At 31.9% G+C, this 19,104-nt stretch overlaps 1 protein-coding gene across 1 annotated transcript; it reads left to right on the top strand.

Moving 5' to 3' along the window:
- Window positions 1-607: 607 nt before the first annotated feature.
- LOC132741355 (interferon-induced protein 44-like) lies at window positions 608-19,029 on the top strand. The gene is made up of 7 exons (XM_060729508.1): window positions 608-864; window positions 6,270-6,325; window positions 6,974-7,186; window positions 9,277-9,435; window positions 10,073-10,241; window positions 14,232-14,441; window positions 16,462-19,029. Exons 1-7 carry the CDS (start codon window positions 609-611, stop codon window positions 16,530-16,532), a joined length of 1,134 nt encoding a protein of 377 aa, XP_060585491.1. The 5' UTR covers window position 608; the 3' UTR covers window positions 16,533-19,029.
- Window positions 19,030-19,104: the final 75 nt, after the last annotated feature.

The following is a 19,104-nucleotide window of genomic DNA, read 5'->3' as shown; positions in this document are numbered from 1 at the left end:
GTAAAAAAAATGAGTATTTGTCAAGCAGATCTGAATGCCTTTTGTGCTTCTGTAGGAAAAACGGCTATGACAGTCGTTGAAACATGAGAACGAAGATCGACAAAGAAAGAAATTATTCAATACATTCATTTAAAATTTAAGACAGAGGCGTTGATAAATGTGTCTTGATTGTTAATCGTCGGGTGGAAGTTTCCAAGAAAAAATGTTGTGCATATATTGTGTCATAAATATCTAATAGAGTCAGCATAAACCGGAACAATCAAGGACAGATCAGTATAATTATGCTTGAAAATCGTGCAGGGTCATGAATCGTTTTTTTTTATTATTGAATACCGTCAAATCTGGAATTGAAATTGAAGCAATCTTGACGAAGACATCGGCGCAATAGGCAGTGTGTTGATTTTTTTGTTTGTTCTTTTGAAATAATGCATTGAGGAAAAAAAAGCTGGTTAGAGTTATTTTTTTCCTGATTTCTACATCATGTTCTACTTTTTACCATTTTGTATTTAACGTTTTGGTATTGTAACAAAATATATAATAATCTAGACAAGTTTGAGACATTTTGTATATGCTATTTAATTTGTTATATTTCTCTTTAAGGATTGCCGATGGTTGTAATTGCAACCAAATTTGACAAGCTTTGTCCGAAGATATCCGAGAATGTTGATCATCTTTTCAAAAGTCCAAGAGCTAAACAGGCAGTCGCCAATATTGCTAGCTTCCATGGAGTTAACTCAAATCAAGTGTTTCCTGTGGTCAATTATATTGATGAAGAAGAACGTCTACACACAAAAGATCAGTTGGCGTTGACAGCTCTCTATTGGATTTATAAATCAATAGAGGGTTACTTAACACATCATCCAGGTTCTATACTATCAATATTTATACTCATAACTTAGTAACGTAGTTATGTATATCAACATTTTATTGAATTTCATGTTGGCAGGTAGACATGCTTGTATTTGACAAAACATGTTGTTTGTAGACATTGATAACCTTAAAACCGGCACTGCTTCAAAAAAAAAGATATCCATATCGGTACCCAATTGCAAAATATACTAAAACGGCACTCTTTTATACATGCACGGGCCTGTCTTAGCTGGAAACAAACTAGCGATGGAAAAAAATGAAAATAATGTTTATTCTCAAACGCAAGGATTTACTTTCGAGAAAATAGCCGTGAAGAAATGGTCAGTTATGAACTGAGCCGAAAAAAATACTACCTTGATGAAAATTGAAATGGTAGAGTTACGAAACAGAAATTCTATTACGCCAATACTATTTTGATATTACTGGTACGCTTAATTCAATTTCTTTGAGTAAGAAAACCAATGGTTGGAATTTGACACTATTCCTAGTGATATATAGACAGTGATGACACGTTCGTAAATGTTTATCATATTACTTTGATCGTTCTTAATTATATCTCGATTAAACGATACATAAACTTATGATAAGGAAAGGAAATATTAAAAAAGCCCTAAATTTGAGCTTAACTGTAGCTGATTAGGCATTAAAGGCACCAGAACCGGGACCAAATATCAACAAATTAAAAAACATGTTAGACCTCGCTTACTATATTATATGCAGCTGTTGAAGTTTTAGAAGTCAGAACAATATCCGCGCAGCCCTTTCCTGTGAAATCATTATTTGAATAAATAACCCGGCACGGGCTATATTTCCTATTAATAATATATTTTATCACATGTGACCTTTTTTACCCTCTAACCTGGACGAAATAATACAGAAAATATGTATCTAATAAATATGGTGGTTGGTTCACAGTCTAATTACTTTTCGATAAAAACAATAGAACATACCGAGGCGGTTGACAAGGCAACAATCGATATTATTTATGTTGCCATATTCTAGCAGTGTTACATTTCGCTGTTTTTGCATCTTTGCTTTCCTGCATTTCGCATTTACTTAAATAAATGATGTTAAACGGTGATTTACATATCTTACTTAGCAAGATATGTTCACCATAATTAGTCGATGTGCAGAGCGTAAGTTTGACCTTTCTCTGATCAAGATCAAGATATCAAACTTTTGTGTCCGCCCTGTATCTTTTGAGAAAAAAGAAAAAAACACTATTGGCAGATAAATTACTTATTGAGACGGTGTGCAGAACACAAGTTCGAATTTAAGATTAAAACTGGCCCTGACCCGGGGATAAATTGATTGCACATTGATTTATAAAGGCGTTTTCGTGTCCGGTCTGTATCTTTTAAACTCATGGAAGGTAATGGGAATATTAACCATAATGAGATGATGTTTTAAGCTTAGGATTGATCCCTAAATCAAGATAAATTTCACGCCAAGTCGTTTTGGACAGTTTTCAAAGATTTGTGTCCACTCTGTTTCTTGAAAGTTAGAAATAAAATCTAGCTGACAGAATTTTTTTATAACTTAGATTTTGTGCAGACAGCAGTTTTGGACTACCTCGCGTCAAGGTCACACTGACTCATTCAAAATTCTTATATAATTGTATATAGTAAGGGAGATTACAATTTATGAATATATCAATTTATAACCCTTCCAGATTTTTTCCGCCTTTTTGATTGGATATTGATCACCCGAAATAAATTGATATAACCGAGCCAGACGGGTAATATACACACTAAATTTCCCCGTTGGGTACCCCACGTTGTAAACAACATGCGCTGTAGCGATGCGCGTACGGTTTGATTTTACGCGATGTTCCGATTTACAAGCATATTTTAACTGTCATGACAAATGATTATTATTTACCAAAGTAGGGTAATAATACATATTCTCATCAGTATTGAAAACAAATATGACCTTTTGAAAGCTTGATATTTATTCCGAAAAAGTGCGTTCAACAGACTACTCCTTTTCTCTTGTTTACATTCATAAGGTTCGAAAGAAAATACGTCATGTATTTATGTGACGTCATGTTGTGGTGAAGGGGTACCCTAAAGGGAATCTTATTTCGACGTTTCATTTGAAGTAGCAATGATTTGTTTTAAAATCGTCTTAACTCGGCAGGGGAAGGGTAATAAAATTATTATTTTGGTTTTGGAGTGATATATGTGGATATATTACCTTCCAAGATAAAATATAACCCTCGCCTTACGGCTCGGGTGATATAAAATCTTGACGGGTTATATATCCACATATATCATTCCAAAACCAAAATAACATATAATGTTTCCTCCCAATATATATAAATGTATGTTTACTCCGTTTTTTTTTACAAAATTTATTACTTTATAACGTTTTTTATTAACTTTTTAGATTGTTTTCTGTAATTATATTACTTTTGGAGCATATAGCTTTGTATGATTTAATTATGTTATAAATAAGATTTTCTTATGAATTGAAACTGATGTTACTTCAGATATGTAAATTCACTTAAAAGCAATAAGTTGTATGTTATTGTCAATTTTTAAAGGCTATCTATCAAACCTTTGGACATGAATGATGTCAGGAATTTTGCAGAAAGTTTAACTCATGACTACAACTGCATTTTTAAATTGCTGATTTTCAAATGTTTTAAAATTAGGGAGCTAATAAGAACACATTTTCATATGTCCAATATTATCATATTTATATTTAAATAGATAAATACAGAAGCCCTAAAGAAAGCCCAACACAGCAAAATTGAAAATGTTGCAGGCTTGATTGAGCCTGTTCATGGACGGTACTGGAAAGTGCAAGTTACCGTCCAGGCCCCCTAGCACCGGCTTAAGCAGAATTCAACATTTAAACGTGAAATAGTAAAATTTTGAATTTAGAAACATCCGCAGATGTGTTCATACGGCGGTTATCATAGAACCTTCAATGTGACACAGTAGTGCCATTCCATGAAAAGCGGCGTATGGTCCCCAAGTAATAAAAAGCGCGTGCCCTAAACGAGAAAACAATGGGCGAAACTAAATAAAATGGAATTCTGAAAGGGGATCAGAGGTTATGAACCTGCGTATCACAGATAAGACATCAAAAGACAAATTTTAAAAGCAGGCAACATATCCTAAGGGTGATTCAACATTTTTCAAGTAGGAATATTGGAACCACCCAACTAAAAAATGCTGAAAAGTTAAAACTAAAAATACCACTAGCACAACAATAATGTCGTGCTGAACGATCTTCAAGGATCGAAAATATAACATCATTGATTAAATGTACGGGGAGACTTTTTACAGCCGCCACACGGCACAAATAACACGGGTTAGATCATTAAATAGATAAATACCAAATCCCTAAAGAAAGCCCAACACAGCAAAATTGAAAATGTTGCAGACTCGGTTTGACTGAGCCTGTTCATGGACGGTACTGGAAAGTGCAAGTTACCGTCCACGCCCCCTAGCACCGGCTTAAGCAGAATTCAACATTTAAACGTGAAATAGTAAAATTTTGAATTTAGAAACATCCGCAGATGTGTTCATACGGCGGTTATCATGGAACCTTCAATGTGACACAGTAGTGCCATTCCATGAAAAGCGGCGTATGGTCCCCAAGTAATAAAAAGCGTGTGCCCAAAACGAGAAAACAATGGGCGGAACTAAATAAAATGGAATTTTGAAAGGGGATCAGAGGTTATGAAGCCTGCGTATCACAGATAAGACGTCAAAAGACAAATTTAAAAAGCAGGCAACATATCCTAAGGGTGATTCAACATTATTCAAGTAGGAATATTGGAACCACCCAACTAAAAAATGCCGAAAAGTTGAAACTAAAAATACCACAAGCACAACAATACTGTCGTGCTGAACGATCTTCAAGGATCGAAAATATAACATCATTGATTAAATGTACGGAGAGACTTTTTACAGCTGCCACACGGCACAAATAACACGGATGTGATCATTAAATAGATAAAGACCGAATCCCTAAGAAAGCCCAACACGGCAAAATTGAAAATGTTGCAGGCTCGGTTTGATAGAGCCTGTTCATGGACGGTACTGGAAAGTGCAAGTTACCTTCAAGCTTAAGATATTTTACATGAAGGGCCAAAGTGGTGCTGCCCCATTACTTTTATAGACAAACTTTTTTTCATGTATGTATATATGTTAAAGTTACAAATCCCACTTAGTTATTTGGCATATTACATTACAAAGAAGAGCCCTGCAATTATTTTTATTTCATTTAACTGATATTAAAATGCCGGTGTCTAGAAGGTTGATGGGGGTGGGTAGGTCTGGCACAGTTTACATGTACACAGATTCATATTGACACATGTATTAAAAGTATGTCGCTTCAACCAACAACATGCATATCATAGATAGTTAGCATGTATCATTACTTTGTTATAGCAGAATTATCAAATTTGTACAAGTAATGAAAATGAGGTCGATATTTATGTGAGTATAAATGTTATAAATGTAAAGGAAGATAAGAAAAACAGAAGATATATTTGTAAGTACAATAGCGGTTTGATTTCTGGGATGAAATTGTTAGTAATTTATGTTTCTGTTTGTTTTTGTATCATTTAAAGACTAACATAAAAATGGTTTTCAGTTTGTATATATACATACTCCGTGATAATGGAATATATAAAATGGATACCCTCTCTGTTTACAAATTATCTTTTAGTTACTTAGATCCAATTGATCTTTACCCCAACTGGATTTTTTTAAAGTAAAAAAAAGAAAGAAAATCTAGTCGGATTGTCCGAAAATAGAAATGCTTAACACAATGCTATTTTAACCGAAAAAATAAACAACATTAACATACGAGCATATGAGGATAAAGTATCAGGACAAAAACAAGATCGGAATATATATAATGCAGGAAATTAGAATTATCATTTTCCACCTGGACGGCATATGAATTAAAGACTTTAAGAAACATTTGGACAGGTAGACAAATAGTCTTGATCAAGTGAAATTATATTTATGCATTTCTAATGATGTTTAGGACACTCATAAATGATAATGAACTCTGAAAAAAATCCTGGTGGCGATGGCTGTTAATAACAATCACTAGATACATACCAAACACAAAAGACTTAATCGGTCTTGTATACAATAATTATACTTATTTTGTACATGCCATACCTTTCTTCATTTGTAAAATGAACATTCATTTGATTGATTTCTTACAATACCGACTTGTTTTCAGCAGCAGATAACCCGTGCATGTGCAAAAGAGGATTCCGATATGGCTACACATTGTATAACACGGAAAAAGAGCAACTTACATAATGAAAAATCGCTAAAAAATAAAATACAATTGTTATTGTTTTATTTGTTTCAGAAGATTGTTATATGTATCTCATTAAGTAACAAAAACTTTGTATATTTCAGATAGGAAAATAATCCCTGACAATTGGAAAGCTCGTGAAGATGTGTTGCCTGACTGGGTATATAACATGTTTTCTTTTCAATAATAGAATTGACATTATATTGAGATTGACAAAGAACGTATACATATATTTATCATAGTAAATCTTTGGAATTGATTGATAAGATACTGTAATGTAATTTGACGATCATTGATGCTGAATTTTGATATTATGATAAATTACGGACATCGAATATAACGCAACAAAAACACATAGACATACAAATAGATGGCATAGAAATTCTTAACACTAGATGTTGTTCAGAAAAAAAATATTTAAGCAAGCATATTGCTTATTAGGTTTTACAAAGATAAGCCTAGAACTTATGCTTTTTCGTGTAACTTTGCCTTATTTTTCGTTACTGCCCGCCCACTGTTTAGCTTTTAATTATGCTGATATTATAAGGTTTTCATTATTTCATCAGATGCAATGAATAAATATTTAAATAGATAGATAAATAGAAAATGTACTTTTCACTCGTCCTGAGTAAATGTTAACATATATCTTAATACTCTGTTGGTAACGGAATTTTTATGGTTTGCCTATAAAACTTGATTCAATCTAATGTGGTATTTATCCTTTTGATATTATAAAGATCCATATAAGTTGTTAAGTTAGTATGCTCTTTGGTTATCTTGCTATAAGAACAACAATTATCTTTTTCAGACTGATGATGCTGAAAAAAGAAATCTTGTGAGTGAGAAATTGACACCCTTTGATGATATGAACCTACGGATCCTGTTAGTTGGTCCTGTTGATAGTGGTAAATCGAGTTTTATCGATTCGGTTCATTCTGCGCTTTGTGGTAAAATTGCTTGGGATGCCAGCATTATGAATCCGAGGGCAATGACCGATCATATTTTATCTACAACAGAAAAGGTATCATAACTTATTATACATATGGAGTTTTTCTTGAATGTTGTACTTAGCTTAAACATATTCGTGCTTAAATTATATAATCAGAATACAACAAAGTTAGGGTGGTAGTATATATGGTATGAAAATATGAGTATATAAATTGTGTTAGTTTATGAAACATTTATGTAATACCAGATGCTGTATTCCTAGAAATTATGTCGCTCTTTTAAGTTAGCGCTTCGCGGAGGATACTTTTCCGCAATTGTTTGTATCCGCAAAAAAGTTGCAGGTAACTAAACCGCGAACATTTGTAGCTTCAACATCTTATATCATCATTATGCTATTATGAAGTTCTAAGATATACATAACTTTCCCTAGGCTTATTTAATACACAATTCAAAACTTCCCTTTGCTAAACGGTCTTGCTGTTTGAAATATCAATGTTATACTGATAATATAAAATCATATAAAACATGTTATATACAGTTTGAATACTTTAAATGACGGTAATTTTACTTAAAAGGGAAGGTGTTATTGTTTGTTACAAGTGCAAACATTTCTTTATGGATAAGCATTTACAGTTTATTTTTCTCGCTCGTGTCATTTTTTACCTCATGTCAATTGTATTATATGGCTAAAAGCATTGTAATGCTTAATTGCTAAATGCATGTTGTTGTTGTTTTTGTTGTTGTTGTTTATTTATAACGGTTAGAATTTCTTTCATTCAAACAATGAATTGTTTCAGATAGTAAGATCAATCTTAAATCACTCTTATTTTTGATCCGACATTATGATTTTAAATGCAAAATAGATGGACTTTCATTTTTCTGGTCGCAGAGAATTAAGACAGAATGGTGTCTTATATCTTAAATAAAGATTGTTTTCTTCCCTAGCGACTTAATACCCGCGAATATCGCAGTCACTTTGTTTTTGCGAACGTTCGTTTCGGCGAAAACGCAATCCTCATGAAAAATGCGAAATATTTTTTCTGCTTTCTAGGAATACAGTAATCTAAAAATTCATTAACATATACAAATTCTTATTGATCATTGTTCTTTCATTCTATAATGCAACAAGGCTTTTGAATGATGAACAATTTCATGAGAACAAATCTAAAAGCTTGACTTAAGATACTTGAAATTTCTTTTAGTGCAATGTAACATTCGAGGAGAAAAAGAGTTTCGGAAACAAATATTATATTACTTTTTGATCACAAAGACAGGGAATAACTTACTTGAATATAAAATTATATCGTAGATTCCACAATGCGATAATTAATGATCAAAAACATCTCCCACTTTCCATTGTATATTTATGGATTGCTAGATATATGTCCTCGTTTACAGCTTGAGAAAGAAGAGCTTTCCCGAATAGATGAGTATGGACATACTGAGTAATTCGGCGCACGTTTATGGGAACACATCAAATTATGATTATAACTGTAAAACACATTTGAGAAGATACTGATAGTCAAATTGACAAAAGCGATTTCCTATATCACGAATGAAAGGCTGACAATTTATATTATAAATAGTATATCCAAAGAAATATGTTAATGCCAAGTATTTTTTTATCAAAAAGTAATAACCTCTACCAATTTCATTTATCATCAGGATGGTTATAAACAAGTAAACAATGAATCGACGCCAATAATATCACTTTTATTGTTTCGTTCACATATGTGTTTAAAAATCTTAATGCTGTTTATTGTCTCGTTTACATATGTGTTTAAAAATCTTAATGCTATATAATTATATATATTGCTATGATAAGCGTCTCACTGTAGTTATTAACGTTGATGTCATTGGCGTCGATTCATTGTTTACTAGTTCATGACCATGCTGGAGATATTTAAAACTGGTGGAGGCTAAACTAAGACTTTAATCATATTAAGATTGTTTATTGTTAAAATGTCGAAAAAATATAATGTTCTTTGCCAGGAATTTGACTCATCATATATCAAGCCTTCATACACAATTGTCCACGAACCTTGTAGACTTGATACTATTAACAACATGGTGATTAATTTCTACTCCTATTGCTGCCTTGTATTTACCTCTAAATAACACATATTAACCACTCAATAACCTTATCATGAAACCTTTATTTAGTTCAAGCTTTACCCCGTTGATTATGTCGACAGAGATACAGGCGCAAAACGGAGGAGCGGTATACGTCTAGGTGATACACCTGGGTTTCAAGAACAAGATGGCATCAAAGAAGATCATATCAATTCTATTATTAGTGGAAATGTTGCCGACGGCTATAAAGTTAGTAATAAGTTATTAACTCAAATAGATAATTGCAACATGAAACATCACATTATCAAATTCTGAATCAATAAACTACGAAATTTCCTGTAGTTAACTTTTACATAAAAAGGTGTAATAATATATATTAATCTTAACTTAAGCATGTAAAATGAATAATATAGCCATTGTATTGTTGGAAAACGTTGTTATGTTGTTTTTTTCTGCATTTTTTACTTCCTTTTTATAACTTACATATTGAAAATAAGTGTATTTTCACTAACTGCTTTTGTTTAATTTACTCTCCAAATATCTTTCATTTCTAAGCGTTAAGTTGTATAAGCTGTAAGTTTGATCTTGATTAAACATGTTCAATCTGAGCAGTGTATACCATTTTGAAGCGCCAAAAATCTTCAGATGATGTTTACTTGCAATAATACATGATTTCTTTTTTTCTTTTCGAACTATGGAAATCTGCTTGAGAGATTTTGATTATTACTTTTAGAGTCATTATTATATGAAATTTATCCTTAAACTTACAAAATGTTGTGTAAAGAATCGAATGTTTACAAAGAGTTACACCACACAGTCGCCGTTGCGCTGATATCCGGTAGGTATTTTGGTCGGCATGCGATATTGTTTTATTTTTCTGTTTAAGATAATTAATGCAATTCAAGATACACAAGAAGACATTCAGAGGGACCAATCACCAGGTGACAAAATGCACTGCGTATGTTTTGTTTTCGACTGTGAGAAAGTACAAAAAGGCCTCCCAGAAAATATTAAAAGATCAATGATTAAGTTGCGTACGATAATTTTTGAAAAGGGTAATTATCTTTGCTTTGTATTACAAACCGATAATAACTTCTTAGTATCTAGACTTAAAATTGAAATAGAAAAAGGAATCTTATTTGAATACAACATAAACGCATTGTAATCTATTGAATACAGAACAGTTCAAACTGGAATTATCAAATGATAATTCAAGTTTGAAAATGGCCTGTTAAAACGAGTTCGGAAAAATAAGACGTGCTCATAGTGAACTTTTGTGATCCTACCCGTCCACCACGCGTCGTCATGCGTCGTCTTCAATTTTTTTTTACTGCACATTGACTTTGAAGGAATATTTCATTGATGGTCCCCTTTCAAGTTTTTTTAAATGGTTCCTATTTTATGCATAAGTATTTCCAGGGCCAGAAAATAGTGTTTAAATGCAAATTTAAATATTTTCAGAAAGTAAGAGACACAGAGCTCTGATATTTGGTATATAATATAATCTATAGGTCCTCCACCAAAATTGTTCATCTTCTGTCTCTGATATCAAATTTGATTCTTTCCCGGGGTTCATAGTTTTTTCCTTATATGTATATAGTAAAACGTCAAAACAAAACCTCTGAAATGACATGGCTAGAGGTAAGATATTTGGTAAGAAACATTGCTTTGTAGACTTCTACCATTAGAGCCCTGAATTCAAAAGTGCCCATGTACCAGGGAATCATTTATTTGTTTTTCTTTATGTATATATGTAAAAAGATTTTAAAAATCTTCCTGTCTGAAAGAACAAGACCTAGAGGTTTGAAATTTGGTATACAATATTATCCATAGGTATTGTATCAATGGTATTCAAATTATGCTTCTATTGTCAAAATTGGCCCCACCGATTCATACTTTTTTCTAATATGTATATAGTAAAACTTAATAACATATTTGTGTGTCAAATTGCAAAGGCTAGAGGTTAGATATGTAGTAGGAAGCAATGTATATGGACCTGTGCCAGGTATTTTCAAGTTAAAGCCCTTGGGTCAAAGCTGGCCATGTTTCCGAGTCATATTTTTTCCTAAATTATATGTATGTTATAAAGAGGTTTACAAATCTACTCCTAAGCTAGAGCTTAGATAGTTAGCATGAAAAATTCTGCAATTGACTTGTATCAGGTATATATTTAAATTATAGACATGGCGTTCAAATTGCCCTGGCTCCGAGGTCCAAGATTTAACTAAATTAATATGCATATAGTAAAAATACAAAAACAAAATCTTCTTCTCTGAAATAGAAGACAAGCGCTTGGCCGAGTGGTTAACGCGTCGGACTAGTAATCTAATGATCGCTAGCCGCATGGGTTCATACCCCGTCAAGGGCAAGCCGTTTTTTCCTTGAGCAAGTATATGTACGTACAATACTCAGTATTGGTTGATTCCAGGAACGGATTCGAAAGTGCATCTATAAGCTTATAGTTTCCTACACGATCGAACTAAAATAAATTCTGTATAAACCAAGAGCTAAGATATTTGGCATAAAACATCATGTAGTTAACTTCTATCAAAGTTTTTTCTAAAGTTGCCTTTAGTGTCACAATTTGCCCTTACCCTCAGGTCAAAGGTTATCCTCTCTTATATATTGTAGCAACTAAAAAATCTTTTTTTCTGGAATGACAAAGTTTAGAGTTTGGATATTTGGCATGGAACACTTTGTAGTACATGTTTAACAAGATTGTTCAAATGATAGCCCTCGGATCAAAACTGACCCTTCCCCCTTTGTCATAGACCTTCTCTTACATAAATAAAGTAAAAAATAAAAAAAATATTCTTTTCTGCAAAGACAAAAACCTAAGTTTCGATATGTTGCATGAAACTTTGCCTTATGGACCTCTAAAAATTTCTCTAGTGTCAAAAAACAAATCTGCTCTATAACATGACAAAAAGACTAAAGATTAGATACATGAAACATTGTACAGTAGACCAGTACCAGGTTTGTTCCACTAAAAGCTCTGTTGTCAAGACTTTAAGTGACAAAGGCAAGTCGTAAGATATTGGCATTAACATTAAGCAGTTGACCGCTACTAAATTTCTTCAAATTATGGCTCTGTGGTCACTATTGCCCCTGCCCGGGGCATGTACATTGATAACAAGCATAGTAAAATCTTAATAAGAAAATTATCTTTTATTTCATGCCGTCCAATGTTTTATTGTAATATATCAGATAATTATATTCTGATAAACCACAAGTGAAATTTATAAAATATAATTTTCACTGTAGCCGGACTGCATCTGAATGCGGATGAAAAGAAAATCATACCTAACAGGCAGAAATAAATGCCGTCATGCGCAAAATTTGCTTCTTTAGGAAAAGAAAATCGATGTCACCATACATCATGTTAAAATGTAACAAAATTGGAGAAATTTAACAGAACTATATTTCTAAATTGATGATGTGACGTCATAATGTGATGACGTCACAAAGGTGAATGCGCGACGTTACGCGGCATAATCAGTAAAAATACTAAAAATCACTTTAAAAGCATGAAATAAAAAGAAAATTTATTTGTTTTACATATAAGATTGAAATATATTTCATTCGTGAACACCAGCTATTATATTTTATTTAAAATATTACATCTGGTGTTCACTCAGTGAAATTATATTTCAATCTTACATGCAAAACAAACAAATATCCTTTATATCAAGCTTCAAAGACTATAATTTTGATATTTTCCATTAACAATGACTGTATTTAAAATTACTGGCCAAGGGTTAAAAATAAGCCCCGCCCTTGGTGTCGTAAGTATTCCTTATATACATATAACAAAATCTAAAAATTAAAATACTAGAGCTAAGATATTTGACATGAAATGCTGTCAGGTAGACCTGTATTAAGATTGTTTTTATCAAAACCTCTTTGGGTCAACATTGGCCTTATCCAAGAAGACACACAAAAAATATGACATAAAGTTAAACACCATTATCAGCTTACCTAGATTCTGATGAAGTGACGTCCTACTATGGCTTACAGCAAAGACATTTGACCATGTGCATAGTTTCAGGTGTAGAACTGAAATCGGATATCAAACAAATACCTTCTGACCTTTTTTCTTGTCTAGATGTACACCTATGAAACAAAAAGGACCATATAAAAAGGGTAGATAATTATAAAGTATATTTATATAATTAGGATGAGGTATGTATGGTTTAGTGTCCAACATCATTCAAATTCTTGTAATTAACACTAACTCTCACTGCTTTTATGCAAATTACAGTCCGCCCACATGAGAGAGCTTTGGGACCAATGACCATCATCTTAAATTGTCTTCTGACCGTCCATCTGTAATGTAAATATGTTATTTAGTCCGCCAAAATAAGAAATGGAGCGATAATAGGGGTGGAATGATGTCTTATGAAAAGTTTTCTCTGCAAATGTTCAGTTCAGGCCATGGGCCTTACAATAAATTTGATAACTCATTTTGTATCATAAGCCAACATAAGATTTTTTCTTTCCGCAAAGAATCGTTTGTTCATTGGATATATAGAAATAGAGAGAAATAAAGAATTCACAAAGAACGTGCAAAACGACAAAATTGTAAATGCTGCAGAATAAATGTGTTTTCCAATGGACAAAAAAGTTATGAATATCAAGCTTTGTTTGTGAAAAGGAACACTGTTTCCTCACCCGGTCTTATGTCTGCAATGCATCTAGCAGTTTTTACTCAGTCTGGTAGATGATTTATTGCATTCAATTTATCGTTGGATTGTTTCATAATTTAACTGAAATAATATTATCAGAGCATGATTTGCTTCAATAGAGGAAAATCCCATGATTGATCAACCAAACTATAACATTTGTAATATACAAATGGAAGTAGTTGGTATGTGTTAAGGTCTGATGTGTATGACATATTATTCTTGTCATATTTAAAAAAATAAGAATATCTTACACTTTTTCCAATGCATCACAAATATTAAATTAAGGGAAAAGAACCGTTTTTTTATATATATAATTGAATAAAAGTCATGAATTATATCAAACCTAAAAATAAATTACAGCTTGTCCGCATATTGTGCTCCTAACAAAATGCGACAAAGTCAGCAATTCCTTGAAAACTAGCAGAAGGAGGATTTTTGAAGACGGAAATGTGAGGGAATGCAAGGAAAGACTCAAGGCTGAGTTCGGGTTTAGACAACAACAGATATATCCTATAGTTAATTACGATGATCAAAATGATGTAGATAAACAAACTGATAGACTCATTTTAGGTATGTACGTCTTTTTAGCACACTTTAAATGGCTAAAGATGAGCTTTTAGGATCGTAGAATGTCGTAGTCTGTCGATCATCTACATTAAATTTTAGCTCTGTAACACTGTAGTTGTCAAATAATTGCCTGACACAATTGGCAACTTTTTCGTAGGAATTATTCTGAGGTTTTAGAACATGGGTCAATTCCGGATCACAGGAGCTAAAATATAAAATCATGTGAACCCACTAGTGGCTATTATTTCGGTCTAAATATCATATCCTGAAAAAATGGTCAGGAATGTTATTCTGATCCAAACATGAAAACCTGAAAAGATGTAGAAGTTTGTTTGTTTTTTTATCTGTTGTTGTTTTTTTTATAATGATTTCAAGCTAAAGTTTGAATATTGATCATCTCAATTCATGAATCAGGTCACATAACGCAAATTTTCGGAAAACCATGTTTTACATTAAAAAAGAATGGTTTCAGGGCAATATCCTAAACATTTGCCAGAGAGGTTGTTTTGACTATTTTTTGTCTGATATAAACGTTGACCTGCTATTTGAATATTTGGAAAAAGCTGTCCTCGGAAATATTAAACACAGAAAAAGTTACATGAAAACTGCAGATTCAGTTTGATTAAGTCTGTACAGGTGGAAAAATGAAAAAGTGCAACATTCCTCACATGACCTAGCACCGGTTTGAGCGGTACTCAATTCACACTGAATCCTATAACCCAGATGTGGAACAATCCGCTGAACACTTTAGAATTAATATCCTGGAAATTTTTCAGAAAGGTTTAAGATGATATCTTGCTTTCGCTCGAATATCGGTAATTAGGGTCAAACACTAGGTCACACATCACAAATGTGGAAAAAAAGATCGTTTTATTTTCTAAAGGCTACTGTTTATGTCCAATTTTCCTTGAATTTGGTCAAAATATATATTAAAATGATATCTAGCTCAAGTTTAAATATTAATAACATTGGGACAAATATACGATCCCACATCCCCAATATAGAATTACCTTGTTAATACTCCAGTACACAGCTTAAATATAGATAATATTGTTAAGTACTTCAGTCCAAATTTTTTTAAATAGGTCAGAATAAATTTTTAAATGATTTTAGCTCTTGTTTATATATGGGTCACACCAATATCTGTGCTCACAAGATTTGAACTCATTATTCCATATTTAACAAACACATATCCATCTTACTCACTACGAATAACCAATAATATACCGTTCCAATTTGTCATGACTGGACGTTTTTTATTTTTGTCACACAGAGCTTTAAAAACATGAATAATTAAATCGTTTAATGTAATGCCGTATTAAACATCTTACAAATTTTCTTCTGTCTGAACCAATATAGAAAGGCCTAAACAGGTGGTGTACTACAACTTAGTTTGTGCCATTTTATACTACTTTTCCTTGCGAGTAAACAGTTGAAATACAAGATTCACAACTTTACTTATGTATGTAACTGGTAGTTCTCTGACAATATGTTGGTCTACGAAACTCAAGTTCACTTTACTATATTACAGAAAGAATTACCAGCATCTGAAATCTAAATTAAGTATAAATGTATCGGCATAAACTATTTGATATGAAGGTTACCTGTCTGGACATTTTGTCGTGTTACCCAGTGCAAGATTTATTTGAGAAATAATGGGTATGTCTTGAACACTTATTTAAAAATGACCGCCTTCTTCTTTGGTTGTTTTTTAATGAATTAAAAATTGATGTAACAAAAGAAATGTATAGCAGACCACTAATTAAATCGATGTAAAATGTTGGTTCTCTTTTACAAATATGGCTTTATTGGGGCTCAAGTAAAGCTTGTAAAGCAACTGAACAACGAAAAAGGCATTGTATTGTCAGAACAGTATTCGTTTAGATATCTTTCTTGAACTTGAAATAAAATACTTGAATAATAAATGGCAAATGAAAGGGAAAATGTAATGCTTAATGCATATAAAAAACGCAAAAAAAACTTGTCTGTACGTCATACACATGAACGGTTTGATATTTTTCAGCGGCTTTCTTTGAAATCCTTGACCTTGGAAAGACACATATGGAAAGTGCTGAGGGACAAGAAAAGGAATGAAAATTGTTGGTGTTACAACAGAAAGAAAGACTGCACAAAAGTACTTAATTAAGTTTATATATACACATGAATGTATTTAATGATACAAAGTGCCTAAGACAATTATAATATTTCATAATATTCCAATCTCTTTGCAAATTATAACATTATTTTCATCAATGTAACATTAAACATATTTTAAAAGGAATTTTATTCGATCAGTCCAAAAGCATATCCATGAATGTTTGAGTATCTTCATCAAATTAAGTGTTTATTTGCTTTTTCATAGTACACATTTTATCGCCTACATTTTTTGATCCAGATTAGGTATTTGAAAACTAGGATATTTTTTATAATAGTATGTTATGTGCATTGTTTAGGCAGCTGATAACAATATTAAATGTTTCGAGACCTTAGCTTGTACCATCATGCCGAAACAAATTAGAGACGTCATAAAGTGTTTATTTGTTTTGTTAATCAGTTCCAATCATATTGAAAGTACTTTTGTTGTTTTAAGGCATGCTATATTGTATGTTATTGCCATTCCATCAGTGTTTTAGAACCACTTTATATCAGTTACTGTAGTATTAAGCATGTTATCATTATCATTAAGCTGTGTACTATGTTGCTTTTGAAGTTATTACTTTTATGTTTCCATTTTTATTTTATTGTTTTAGTTTTAGGCGTTTTGGTCAAAGTGGAGCGTTTTTTTTAAATAAATGTGATATATAAAAACAAATAAGCAAGCCTTTTCAGTTTATTTTGTTTCTTAACAGTTAAGCAGGACAATCGCCTACTATCTTATGTTTAAGTTTTTCTTTCATCATTGATTGATAAGGTAGTTTAACGCTCAATTATAAAAAATTATTATACTTTAATATAAGACATTCTTTGGTAGGCAGGGTTGAAAGAACACTTTGTTATTTGAATGTTAAAAATAAAGCAGTAAACTTTGATGATTTTAAATAAGAAATAGATATATGGGTTAATGCAAGTTTAAATATGGTGGTAAATGGTGGAGACTTTAAAATCATCATGAAAGTCTTCTACATATACTACTCAACTTCTGTTAAACACAAACAGTTTGTCCCTATATTATGAAAAGTATAGTAAGTAAATCATATAGTTTTCAAACTTTGATAAAAAAATATCAGGAGGTCTCTGGCGGGGCGAACAGTCGAGATTTTAACTACTAAAACAGAGGTGGGGCGAAGTGAAATGGCGAGCTTTTGAAGTATTAATTTGGCGGTGGCGCGAACAACAGCACGTTTATGAATGTCTTTAGCAATAAATATATCGTTTCACAGCCGTATTAAATAAAATCCCAACTTTTCGCACCGCACTGCCACTAACTTATGTGTTTTTGTGCGACAGTTAACAAATCATGTCACTGAAATATTTGGTAATAAGCAAAAGTTGTGTAGTATGTTGTCAGTACAAAATCAACATTCATGTACAAGTATAATTATTGTGTAAATGAATATTGCCTACCTTTTTGGTTTTTGTTTCATTTTATATTATACGATAAACTATTTATATGTACCATTAATTAATTGTTCTAATCTTCGTTTTAAAATAAATGTCAACTCCAGGCATCTTAGTATGCCAGAAACTCCACCATAAAACCACCATAAAAATTTAATTTCGTAGATGCAGGTACGCATCTTTAAAAAAATCTACGGTAAAATAATTTGAATGAAGAATCTTTCTTGAAATATACTGCATTTTATTTCTCGGTCAATTTTCAAATGCCTAGTTGAAGGAAATTTCTAATTTTCTTTAGTGCAAGCACGTATTGGAATGCATTGCCAAATTCGATTCAAAAGGAGTTTTTTAAAAAAAACTTTAAAAAGGCTGTGGAATATAGTAAATACACAATAGGTTTCATCGGCAAGGTTGCTATATTCCGTCTAGTAATAACCGTACTATTACGAGTATTTATCAGTTATTAATTATTGATAATCTGTTTCTAATTATCATTGCAAACAATTTAATATAACTATTTATTTATAGGGAGGTATAATCAAAACAGAAATGTATTGCTTTAATCGGGGAGTGGGGTGAGGAGTATTGGAAACAGAGGATGTCTTTTGTAGTTTTACTTATTTTCACCCATATACAGAGTAGTTGCAAATATTTTGTTATAGATTTTCAAAAAGAACTGTTTGGTAAAGAATTTTGTTTTAAAATCATTAACTAATCCATTGTTATAACTTATATCATTCAGATTGTGTTTATAAAAATCCATAAAAGTATCAAATTTCTATATAGTGAATTTCTAGTAATTATAGAAATAGTAATTTCTATAGGCAAACTGTATATCAAATTCGAAATGTTGATTACTAAATTGTTATACTTTTTGATTCTGGTCAAAATTTACTAAAATATCATTGAAGCTTTTAGGAGCCCTGCATTTTATCAGCAGCGATCCAGCAATTTTGTTTGAAACACTTTATTTGTTTTTTTCCTTTTTTAGATCATTCATATTTGTATGATTGTACGTTTAAAACCTGAATAAACGGACGTTTTATCAATCCTGTCTTGTGTATTTTTTCAAGAATCACCTTTTAAACTATGGGGAAAAAATGGTTAA

The sequence above is a fragment of the Ruditapes philippinarum genome, unplaced genomic scaffold, assembly GCF_026571515.1.
Source record: "Ruditapes philippinarum isolate M1 unplaced genomic scaffold, ASM2657151v2 ctg2713_1_1_1_1, whole genome shotgun sequence".
NCBI classification, from domain to species: Eukaryota; Metazoa; Mollusca; class Bivalvia; order Venerida; family Veneridae; genus Ruditapes; species Ruditapes philippinarum.
Note: the sequence above shows the minus strand (reverse complement) of the source record. Positions and strands in the feature narration are given on the sequence as shown.

Bases quoted from the DNA above. Each gene is read 5' to 3' on its own strand.
- LOC132741355 (XM_060729508.1), top strand. From the start codon at position 609: ATGGTTGTAATTGCAACCAAATTTGACAAGCTTTGTCCGAAGATATCC. The intron at 7,187-9,276 runs GTATCATAACTT...ACCTTTATTTAG, and splicing joins TTTTATCTACAACAGAAAAG to TTCAAGCTTTACCCCGTTGA. The intron at 14,442-16,461 runs GTATGTACGTCT...GATATTTTTCAG, and splicing joins AACTGATAGACTCATTTTAG to CGGCTTTCTTTGAAATCCTT.